This window comes from Leptopilina boulardi, unplaced genomic scaffold (genome assembly GCF_019393585.1).
Source record: "Leptopilina boulardi isolate dan_hultmark-lab unplaced genomic scaffold, ZJU_Lbou_2.1 LbouV2_350, whole genome shotgun sequence".
Classification (NCBI taxonomy): domain Eukaryota; kingdom Metazoa; phylum Arthropoda; class Insecta; order Hymenoptera; family Figitidae; genus Leptopilina; species Leptopilina boulardi.
In genome coordinates, this window is record NW_026137919.1 from 1153289 (window position 1) to 1166524 (window position 13236).

Below are 13236 nucleotides of genomic sequence, written 5' to 3' on the forward strand. Positions count from 1 at the left end.
ATTTTCAACTGTGATCCAAAACTTCAATCAGATTTAAAAATTGGAGATAATGTGGAATTAATTGCTAAAATGAATTTCGGTCGTAAGTATTATTTTTTAATATATATATATATATATATATATATATATATATATAAAATAGATTTATACATATAATAATATAATTAAAATGAGTATTTACTAAAACTATTATTTTATTTTAGATCCTTGCTTTTTAAATATAGAAAGTTCTCAAAAAATTAAATTATTAAAAGACACGAAAATGTCATTAGAATTAATAAATAAAGGAATCAAAAGGATACAACAAATTCAAGAAAATGAAGATTCCAATTCATGGAACCCAAAGAAAGTCAAAACTGATTAATATAAACAGATTTTCAACAATTATGAAATGTTTTAAAAACAAATTTATTTTTTGTTTCGCGTAAAAATCATCGTATAAAAGTATATATACCTTTTTTTATTCCATTTTAAGTGAATATATAATTTAATTAATATTCAATTCAAATTAAGAATTAACGAAATTAAAATCTTTATTATTATATCCATACAATTAAGCAAGCTGTTAAAAAACTTTTATGAATTTGATTTACTAAAATAAATAATTATTCAACTTAATATTGATTTTAATTTAAATTTTCTATTTTTCATACAAATTTTTTCAATATCTAAAATATTTTTTTTAATTTAAAATTTTTTTTTGTAAAATACTGATATCTTTACTTTTTTTAACAAATTAAATTTAATTTCAGCAATTCAAATCATCAATATTTTCTTATTTTTACTTTATATTAAGTAATAAAAAGAAACTATATCATCAATAAATACAATAAGTCAGTAAAATAATTAAAGAAATTAAAATCAAAATTTGTGTTATTTTTTGTAAAAAAACGTAATAAAGTAAGAAAAAATTAATTATTATATTTAATAATAACATTTAAATATACTTAAAATAACCTAATGAAAAATAATTATTTATTTTATTATTTAAAGGTTTTAGAGAAAATAAATATATTATAACTTTTACCTAATCAATTTTATTAATTTAAAATATACTTAAATATCGATATTTCCAAATTGAAATAATAAAAAATATCAAATATTTATATCAAATTCAATTTAGATTATAGATTTTTAGAATTAAGAATATAATGAATGAATGAATTTAAAATGAATAGATTTTGGGCGAGCAAGGGTATCCGCGTTGACAAATAATGCCTCATACATATATATATATGTATTTATATGCGTATGTAAAGAATTATAAAATCTACAAATATTATTAAACAAACAAATAGGTAATAATAATAGAAATTATCAAAATTATCAATAGTTATCACTATTGATTCACTATTTTATATGTATAATGACACTATGCAGTTCTTAGAAAAACTGTACGTGCCACTTAACAATTTTGCGCGAAACGTGCTACTAAACATTTTTGCGCAAAACGTGCCACTTAACAATTTTTCAAAATCCGTGCTTTTATTCTAAATCATCCCCAATAAAGCAATGGATTGAATAGTATATAAACCCCATCTCTGATCAGAGAAGATGTCAAAAGTTCCAGTGTATATCTCCGTGATTAATCTCATTGTAGAGCGACCCTTCAGTTAATTTCACGAAATTTATTGTAAACTTTTCATAAAAGTACAAGTTTTGTTAAGGTTTCAATTAGAACAAATTCTTTCCTGAAAAGGTGCAAGAGAAGCAAATTTAATACTTAGAACAAAGTTCTTTCCTAAAAAGGTGCAATTTAAATTTCTTTTCACTTAGAATAGATTCTTTCCTAAAAGGTGCAAGAAACAAAAACTAAATAATTACATTAAATAATTTCATTGATTTTACTGTCGTATTTTGTGATATAAAATATTTAACAATTAAAAGTCTATAAGTTGCTTCTCTTTCACATTTTAAAGGAATTCTTTCAATGTAGGTGTGAATAACGTGAGATGATAAATTTAAAGCCTGAAAGTTGAATATTATATCATCATAAAGAAACATTAATAGTTGTGTGTGTTACACAAGTGTGATTCCACAAACTGTGTTTTCATTATTGAAACAGAACCAGAAATAAATCTTATACGACGACTCAGCATTTCCATTGAAATCCGAATACAAGCGTAGAAGTGAGTAACCTTTACACATGTATATTATCATATGTATAAATAATAAAACATTAAAAAGGGGAATGTCTATCTATTATTATTGTTTTTAACGCAAGACCCATATTTTTTTTATAGTAACAACGATCCTACAAGATAAAAATATCAGATCTTACCAATCTGATTAATCAGCACAACCCTCCCAAGTAAATAAATAAATTATTTGTTTAAAAACCAAGCCTTAGCTCGGGATGTAACAGCTGATTTGGTGGCAGCGGTGGGATGTTTCTATTGTTTAATAAACAATAATAATTATTATCGACAATAAAATTTTTTTAAATTCTAAATTAATAATCTCTAAAATTTTACTCCTACAATTCGTTAATTACAATCATTTTAAAAATTTGATTAATATCCCCATAAATAAAATAAATATTTTAATTAAATAAATTAATAACGAAATTACTAATTCATTATTTCATTAATTTAACATGCTATGAATAATGAAAACTAAATTGAAAAAAGAAACTAAAGAAAAACTAAATATTATCAAACACGTTCAAACAAAAAATTTAAATATTAAAAACATTCAAACTAAACAAGAGTTTTCAAGATTCTTTGAAAATATTTTAGATAGAACTGACAAAATAATAACTCTCAATAAAGAAATAATCAACATATTAGAAAATTAAAATAAAATAATTTTAATCTTACATAACATCTCAAAGTAACTAAAAATTTGATAAATTAAATGGTGGAAACCACTTTTTCCAGAGAATTTGTGATTCCAACATTTATTTATATATCCGTATCACTAATTTATATAATTTTGTTTACGGTCATTTATTGGACAACTTACAATAAAAATTAATTAATCATACTAACTAATAAATAATTACTCATGTATAGTTATTTTGCTAATGTTGATTATAATAGATATAATTATCCATGCATTGAACTTATATCAAGCAATTTTAATTTAAATAGAGGTAAATTCTTAATTGATCATACCCTAACCATAAATTTAATTAAAGAATCAGCAGTGTCATCACTAGCTTATATTGACACAAATATTATTAATATTGCCCGTCAAAATACTGTTTTAACTAGAGGAGATGTCCATATAGAATTTTACGATTTTACAATAAAATTTGGAGTTGTTGATTATAATAGCGACACTGAAATTATTGGAATCCTAGGTGCCCCGTTCTTAGATTTCAATTTTTATTTTTCAAATTGGGCTTCAGATTACGAAGCATTACAAAGTGAAAGATTACGAGTATCAAGAAATATTTCCCGAACTTGTTTTTCTCTATTAACACCAAGGTGTTGTAATAGAAAATTATCTTAATATTATTGGTTATGAACAAATTATCCAATAACATCACCTTCAATATTGATATTTATCTAAAAATTCATATTTCATCTGTAAACGTAAAAGATTCAAGAGGTCTTTTTATAATAAATCCTTCTTTAGATGTTAATCTAATTAACGAAAAATATTTAACCCCAAATACAAAGATTAACAGATCAGAAATTGCCATTTTACGGCCAGGATCCATATTCACTTCTGGAACCACGCAAATATCAATTGCTCAAAAATTGATTAAATTTCATACATTTATTAACGATAATCAACCTGAATTAACAGGTATTCTTGGATTATCATTTTTAAATACTAATCCTAATGAATTTCATTTTTAAAAAATTTATATATTCAATCAATATAAATTTTAATAAAATTGTATAAATTATAGAAATCATTCCTAATATATTCTCTATTAATATTGATAATAATAATCAAATTCTTAATTTATAATTTCCTGAAAAACATTAATTAAACAAAGTTCATTTTAAAAGAAAGTAACAGGAGAATATGAGCATATAAAATTACATGCACATCTAGGCGCATATTTATGGGCTAATATTCCCGCCGACTTGAATTACTCATCGACGCCGCGTGCAGTAGATCGTAGGTAGTGTACACAGCATACGCCAGTACAAGGAGTTTAAGTTCAGGCGCGATCATTGTTACGGTCGCGAACCAAGTACATCGTAGCCGCCATTGACTTAAACCACTCACTGACGCCGCGTGCAGTAGACCGTAAGTAGTATACACACCGCGCGTCAGCCCCAGGAGTATTAAGACAGGCGCGACCGCCGTTACGGATACGGATCGAACACACGTAGCCGCCATTACACGAATGAACACGTATTTTCAATTTCTTGAGAAATATAACACATTATACCCAAAAATTCTTTTAAATTCTTTATTCTTTACACATAATGAGGGTATATTTTTAATAGACCCATCTTTACCAATAAATTTAATTAAAGAAAGCGAATTAAATCCATATTTGGGCATAAATCGAATAATAAAATATTCATTACGCGATAGTACCATAAACACATGTGGAGAAGCAAAAGTGTGTATAAATTATACTGTATTAGAATTTCAAACAATACATTGTGAAAGTAATACTGATATTGCAGGGGTTCTAGGACTCCCATTTTCCCTTGATATAATTAACGAGTTATTTTAATCACTCCTCCTATATTTAGTAAACCATTAACAACAATGGCTACTGATAATACTAGACACACTATGACCGGTAATATAGATAGAACCCTAAGCGATTCTATGATCACTTCCATGGCAGAATGTTTTGCGTTACAACTAGGTATGATGAACATTCCCTTTTATGATGGTAAAAATATACCCGTAAGAGATTTTATTGAAGACATAATAAATGGTGCTTCCAGCATACCAATCGGTTGTGAAGATCAATATTTAAAATGCATTCTTTCTAGATTAAAGGGTACTGCAAGGGATAGTACTTATGGTTAAACTTATAGTAAAATAGATGAGTTAATAGAACATTTAAGGCAAAGGTTTGCACCTCGCAAATCATACACAGGATATTTACAACAAATATCTACAATTCGTATGGGCCGCAGTGATAGTGTCAGCGAATTTTACGACAAAATATCAACCCTAATGGCAGGAGCCAAGGCAGCCCTAGTGGAAAAATATGATACGCTGTGTGCCGATAACATGATGAGACCTTTAGCAGATTGTGCCCTAGAATCATTTATTCGAGGACTCCCAGACTCCATGTCTAGCGCCATAGAAGCTAGAAATTTACAAACCTTGGACGAAGCATTTAAAAGTGCTTTAGAATATGAAGCCCGTCATCAATCATATAAGTCAGACTATAACACTTATCATTATTCACGATCCAATCAATCTAATGATTATGGAAACAGAGAAAGAAGCCTTAGTCCAAGGGTGCGATTTCCTTATCCTGTGGAACAGCCCAGATATTTTTCCCAACCAACAAGCCCTTCAGGAATATTAAAAAATCCCTATTCACCTCAATTTTCGGACACAAATAATCAACAACCCTATCTTAATCATCCTAATTATTTTCCTCCCAACGCTTACGTTCCTTACAATTCATACCCTTATTTTCCTCAAGTACCTCGATTAGAAGGTCAACATTATAAACCTAATGAAGGTTCTAGAACGCCTCCACGGGCTCAGTCTCCCCACTCCTTAGAAAAGGACAATTTAAACTCAAACATGGCTCGACGGACAGACGCGACGACGAGTGGAAATCTAAAAGAGCGCCCAATAAACGTGAGGATTCTACGATCACAAGAACCATCTTGCATGCAAGAAACTCAAGAGAATCACCAGTAATAAAAATAAGATTATCTAGTTTCTTAGAAACAACTGCATCATTACTAATTGACACTGGAGCAGATGTTAATTTAATAAAATTATGCGTCTTACAACCAGAATTAGAAGTAATTCAAGATGAAGCCATCCACATAGCTGGAATAGTTCCCATAAAATTTAAAATACTAGGAACTGTGCAAGTGGAAATTCATGGAAAATCAGTAACTTTCCAAACAGTGCCTTCAAACTTTCCCATTGAGTCAGATGGTATTCTTGGAAGAGAATATTTAAGAGAAGAAAAAGTCGAAATATCTTTTTGGCATAACACTTTAGTGACTCATTCTAATCCTATTCATCCTATATTCTTCTCTGACAATGAATCTAAAGAAGCAAGAGAAAATCTAACGGAAAATAAGACAAATAAAAGGCTGAATTTAACCATTAAAGCATGAACAAAACAAGTAATACCAGTTGAAGTATTAAATACCGATTTAAAAGAAGGATATTTACCATTACTAGATACAACTGAAGGATTAATAATAGGCGAAGGAATAGTAACAAACAACGATGGTGTATGTCATGTTTATGCTATAAATACAACAGCAGAAGACATAGAAATCGAAATTTTGCCCTAAGAACTTATACCATTTGAATTTTATAAGTTACCAGGTGAAGATTCTAACGAATATTCTTCAGAAGAAGGATATATAGAGCCCCCAGATAAAGTTACTGCTGTTATAGAACATTTAAGGTTAAATCACTTAAATGAAGAAGAAAAAGACCATGTCAAACAAATAATACAAGAATTTCCAGATAATTTTCATCTTCCAGGTGAACATTTAACATCAACACATTTAGTACTACATAAAATACTTACTTCAGATGAAATACCTGTACATACAAAGCAATATAGATTTTCCCCATCCCAAAAAGAGGAAATCGATAAAGTCATCGATAGGATGAAGTCGGAAGGTGCAATAGGACCTTCTTGTTCTCCTTATAACTCACCATTACTCATAGTTCCAAAGAAAATTGACGGAACTGGAAAAAAGAAGCGGAGAATAGTAATTGACTTCAGAGCATTAAATGATAAGACCGTAGGCGACTTTTATCCCCTACCCCATATAACTTCTATCATAGATAATTTGGGCAAGGCCCAGTACTTTTCTGTATTTGATTTAGCCAGTGGATTTCATCAAATAGAACTAGATCCAAAAGATAGAGAAAAAACTGCATTCTCAACTACACATGGACATTACGAATACATTAGAATGCCAATGGGATTAAAAAATTCAGCGGCCACCTTTCAAAGATTAATGGACCAAGTATTAATTGGATTACAAGGTGCTGAACTATTCGTCTACCTAGATGACATAGTAATCTACGCTAAGGACCTAGAAGAACATGGAAAAAAGGTGCGAAGATTATTAAGCAGACTTAAGGAAGCAAATTTGTCCTTGCAACCTGAAAAATGTGAATTCTTGTTTAAAGAAGTAGCATATTTAGGACACATAATAAGTAGTGAAGGTGTAAAACCTAACCCCAAAACGATAGAAGCAGTTAAAAATTTCCCAACCCCAAAAACACCCCGAAATGTAAAACAGTTCTTAGGCTTGGCTGGATATTATAGAAGATTCATAAAGGATTTCTCAGCAAATGCAAAACCTCTGTCAAACCTATTGAAAAAGGACATAAAATTTAGTTGGGGACCAAAAGAAGAAAGTAGTTTTAAAGAACTAAGAGAAGCATTATGTACAAGCCCTATTTTACAATACCCAGATTATGATAAACCATTTACCATAACCACTGACGCATCTGATTTTGCGATAGGTGCTGTTTTAAGTCAACAGAAAGACGGCTTTGATTTACCCATAGCTTACCTCTCTAGAGTATTAAATGCTCCTGAATTGAACTACTCAACAACGGAAAAAGAATGCCTAGCTGTATTATACGCTGTTCACAATTTCAGACCATATATTTACGGAAAGAAATTTACATTAATTAGTGATCATGAACCTTTAAGATGGATAGATACAATAAAAGACGCTGGACAAAGATTAATAAGATGGCGACTAAAATTGAGAGACTACTCTTATGAATTTCAACATAAATCAGGAAAACTAAATACCAATGCAGATGCATTATCCAGAAATGTCATAACTGATGATTCAGAAGAAGATTCCCAATTGGAAAGAAACAAGTCACGAATCAAAATATTAATGAATCGAAAAACTGATAAACCTAAACCACCCCCTAGACCTAAACCAAAACGAAAACCCAACCCAATCCCAAAGCCAGCTCCTAAACCAAAGTCAATTTTAAAACCACCTCCATCCAAAACAAAATTATATGAAAGTACTATAGCAGAAAGAGTAGCAAAAAGAAGAGCTTTACAACCTAGAGTCAAAATAATCGAAGATTCGACTAATGATGAAAGCTACAATGAAGAAGAGATTGAAATACCTGAACCCCCAATTCAAAAACCAAGTAGAAGTGTACTTCCCAGTCTTCAACTTCCTCCAATGTCATTACGAACGGAACCAGGGCCAAAAAGTGCACCTCCCGAAATAGTCACAATGGAAATACCCACTATAGAACCAGAAATAATAACTGGAGATCACTCAGAATTTTCCAAAAAACTAGATTTTTATTGGGATTACGCTAAAGGTGAATCAATATGGGAACAAAACCCAGAAGAAAATCCAGAAAACAAAAATACAGACTTAGAATACGACACGACAGAAGAACAATTAGAAGAGATTCACACACCCCACCATATAAAAAATCCTAAAGCTTTTTCCACACCGTATCACACCTCTCTGTACGAACAAAACGAATCCACTTCCGAGAAAGAAACCTCAGAAGAAGAAAGTGAAGAAAAAGAAACAACTAAAAGAAAACCAATGATAAACGTATGTTTAAAAAAGTTAGAATATATTCGTTGAATAGTTAGAGGCTTGTATGTCTCGGTTTCTTTTTCATTTCACGCTCATTCCAGTTACCTGAGAAAAGGTCTTAGTTTTATAACTAAGCAGGTATTTTGCAATATTATTGACCAGTTTCCCCTTTTTTCCTTACGTCATGCTCATTGTGCCCATCCAGGTAAAGTTTTCCCTTCCCTTTGTCCTACGGGAACGTTTTTCCCCCCGGTTTTCATTACAGGCTGAAGAAGGGGGCATCCTTCTTGAGACAAGGAGAATTGAGTCAGTCGATGAATTACTGTGGTTCGAGAATAGTGGTTCCTGCCTTACGAGTTTTCTCCATCGCTTGCAGCTTGGACGGTGCGTGTCTCTGGCAGTTCAATCTTGGGGAACCTCAACGCTGTGGGTTACTACTATTGGTGAGATCGCTCAGCTCCCACGTGCAGGTGCTTTCACCTGGTGGGTGTACGGCACCCCTTGTGTATTATATACTAATTTAATTGATTTTTACATATATTGTGTTCTGGTTTTGTGTGAATGTGTTGTGTTATTGAGTTATACTATTTTATTGTTGATTCTGAGACGAGTGAGTTCTTGAGACCACGAGGTGATCACCATGCGATCCTCTTGAGAATCGTTCGATCGCATGGAATCATTGATCGCCTTTTCGGTAAACTTTCGCGAGCTGACCTTTGAGATCCTCCCATGAGATTCTTTCGATCTCAAAGTCGTCTGTCTCGCCCGAGGCTTGAGACTTTTGCCGGTCCTCATCTTTTGTACTTTTGAACGAAAATAAAGAATAGTTCTTTAACTAAATATTCGTCAACTTACTTATCCGACCTCACTACCCCTATCCCTTAACAACGTATCATTATCAAAAATTCAACCTTCAATTTTGCCTAAATATGCAAATACAAAAACTAAAAATATTACTAGCAGCAGAGAAAATCTTACATATTATAGAATCAATTATGTTCATTTTCTAGCAGCTGATTGTGAATTCACCACACCAATAAGTAGATTACTTATCGATATTGGAGTACTAGACCCATTAGAAATAAAGGCAAAAAGACCTATAAAAGGACAAATTTATGTTACCCCAAGAGGAAAACATAATATCTACACCATAATTGTTAAAAATAATCATTTTGAACCCTTAATAAAAGAAGATATTACGATAGGAATGCGTAATTTAAAAAAACTCCTTTATCACGAGAAAATAGAAGAAATACATATTTCTCGACATGGAGATATTACTGACGAATTAATTAGAGGAGAATTTCTCCAAATTATCAATTCTATTTTCGAAAATAGCAACATTCAAGTAACCATTTGCTATGGACAAGTATCAGTACCAAAAGAAGAAATTAGAGTAGACATCATTAGTGAATTTCATAAAAGTAAAATAGCAGGACACAAAGGAATAGTTAAAACATATAGAAAAATACGTGAAAAATTTTATTGGCCAGGAATAAAAGAACAAGTAACTGAATTTGTAAGAAGATGTCCTACATGTCAGTCTCAAAAACTAGTACGTGTAAAAACAAAAGAACCTATGCTTATAACCGATACTCCTCTAGACGCATTCGATAAAATTTCCTTAGATACAGTAGGAAAATTACCCACAACACCAGACGGGAATTGTCATATCCTTACAATGCAGGATCACCTGTCAAAATATTGCATAGCTGTTGCAATACCTGATATTTCAGCAACTACTATAGCCCATGCGGTTGCAAAATAATTATTTTCGGTCTACGGAGCCCCAAAAGTAATCTTAACAGATAAAGGCACTTCATTCATAGGAAAATGAATGTCAAAATTGTCAAAAATTTTCAAAATTCAACAAGTAACAACATCAGGATACAGGCCCCAAACAAATGGAGCTTTAGAACGTAGTCATGCCGTATTGGCAGAATACATAAAACAATATGCTAGAGACTATGACGACTGGGATAGATTATTACCCTTCGCCATGTTTGCATATAATACTTCCGTCCACGAAGCTACTAATTTCACTCCATATGAGTTAATTTTTGGAAAAACCGCTCGTACCCCTAGCTCCATTCCTCAAGAAGAAAAATTCGAGACATATGGTTCCTATTTATCCGAATTAATAAACAGATTAATAGAAATAAGGGCATTAGCAGCCAAAAATTTAGGAAGCGCGAAACAGAAATCCAAAGAAAGGTACGATAAAACAGCTAAACCCTTCAATGGAAAAGTAGGAGACAAGGCTTACGTATTGAAAGAAGGTCCTAAAAGAAAATTTGACCCCCATTATCACGGCCCATACGAAATTGTTAGTATCTTGGATAGAAGTAACGCAATTTTAATAAATGAAGATGGTCAAAGATTTCAAAAACACATAGATAAACTAAAACTAGCTTATGAATAACAAGAACTAATAAATTTTTAATTTTTAGATGTTGGAGACAATCCTATTTACACCACCATTACAAGAAGAAATCATAGAGAGTTTTAAATTCCCAAAAGGGGATATTGCAGAAATTAACTATCCAAAAGGAATTCTAGAAGAAATAACGGCGGAATACAATATCGACAAACCAAATTATTCAGTAATAATACAAACCGGCCCTAAATTTAATAAGTTATGGCAAGTTAAATGTACGGTTACGGATACAAAACATGGCAATGTATTTACGGCAATAAGCGACGAAAATAGAACCATTAGAGAATCCGAACATTGTGCAGCATTGAAAATTTTGAAAGAATTAAATAGAGTCTATTATTTTAGTGAGGAGGAAAAACAGAAAAATATTAAGGGTAGAGTCCACGTAATGGCCATTAATGAACCTAATAAAATTAAATTAAAAATGTTTAAATGGGAAAACTGTTGCGAATATTGTTATAAAAGAGGCCATACAAAAAACAATTGCCATGGCATCATTAGAAATAAGAAAATCCAGAAACAGGAAGAAAAAGAAATAAATAATTCTGTGGAATCAATAGATTCTGATGAATTTTGGAACCTACCAGGTCCCTCAGTAACATGGGAATAAATAATAACAATAAAATTAAGAAAAATAAAACTTCTATCAATTTTGAAATAAAAATGTATAATTACACATCTTATAAATAAGTAAAATTAAAGATAAATCATTATATTTTATAAAATAAAATATAAATAATAATAATAATATAAATAATTATAAATATAATAATTATTTCATAATAATCCTAAAATATAATAAATAACTAGAATATAATAAAATAAATCTCAATATGAAGACACCTTTAAATTAGTATTGCAGAATCACCGCAAAACCTAAAGGCGAGAATGAAAGCTTAAGGCTGCCATTTGCGTGAAGTTAACCGCAAATGACAGTCCCCATAAAAAATAATGATCTAAACATAAAAATCAATATAAAATAATATATAAATATAAAAATAATATATAAAATAAAAAATAAAAAATATATATATATATATATCTATAAATAAATAAAAGAATATATAAATAAATAAATACATATTATATAATTAAAATCTAATTTTCTAATAACTAAATAAAAACAATAGAAATAGAGAAAATAAAAATTTTATTTTTAAAAACCATACAATTTATTTTTCATAGGGCACAACACCCCGCCCCTTCTTAACATATCGCCCATTAGGCAACAAAAACACCATGACATTCCTCAGGGGAGGGTGTATGAGCCTTCTCTCCCCCTCCCCTTTGACAGAGACTAAAAAATTAGAGTAAGGTGGACCTGAAACAAAAAAAAAGGGGGACATAAATGTAAAAATATATAAAAAAAATATATATATAAAAAAAAATAAATAAATAAATAAATAAAACGTATATGCTTACATATATCAAAAATTTATGAAACAAAACTTACCCCAACGAGAGGCCACCTCCAACCGGTCCACCCCCTTCGGACCCTCTTTATTATTTTCAGTTTCTGAAACGAAAATAATAAATACAATTAAATATAAACTATTAATAAAAACACATAAAACTATTAAGAAAGGTAGATATAATTAAAATACTCACGTGTATTCATCTCAATTAGCTGCATTCAAATGACTCAATTGCAAAAATTGCTGACCGTTGCACATTTCAAAAAGATAACAAATAAGCCCTATGCACTACACAACAACAAGGATAAAGAAGTTACCATTAAATAATGTTAATAATTTAAAAACAAAAAAAAATATAATAATAATAAATAATATACATATGAAATAATAAATTAAACCCCATAAATAAAAACATCAAAAACACCCAAATATATTTAAAACAGAATTCAAAAATTTTTATGTTACCTACAGATAATCATACTATAACTTACCTAATAAGGATAAAAATCAACAATTAATAAAGGATAATGAAGATGTAAATAATTTTAAACTATTATTAACTAATAAGAAGAAGAGAAAACACTTAAATAATATAAGAAAATGCATGAACAATTATGAAGTATGAACAATGCACGAATAACAAACATAAATGTTAAAATTCGACGAATGGCAAAAACTATAATAATCATTATAATAATTA

General features: G+C 30.1%; 1 protein-coding gene across 1 annotated transcript; it reads left to right on the top strand.

The window, feature by feature from the left end:
* Positions 1–1254: 1254 nt before the first annotated feature.
* Positions 1255–12053, top strand: LOC127286121 (uncharacterized). The gene is made up of 2 exons (XM_051312432.1): positions 1255–2129; positions 11135–12053. The coding sequence occupies exon 2, from the start codon at positions 11135–11137 to the stop codon at positions 11729–11731; it is 597 nt and encodes a 198-aa protein (XP_051168389.1). The 5' UTR covers positions 1255–2129; the 3' UTR covers positions 11732–12053.
* Positions 12054–13236: the final 1183 nt, after the last annotated feature.

Coding starts and splice junctions, on each gene's coding strand:
- LOC127286121 (XM_051312432.1), top strand. CDS start 11,135: ATGTTGGAGACAATCCTATTTACACCACCATTACAAGAAGAAATCATA.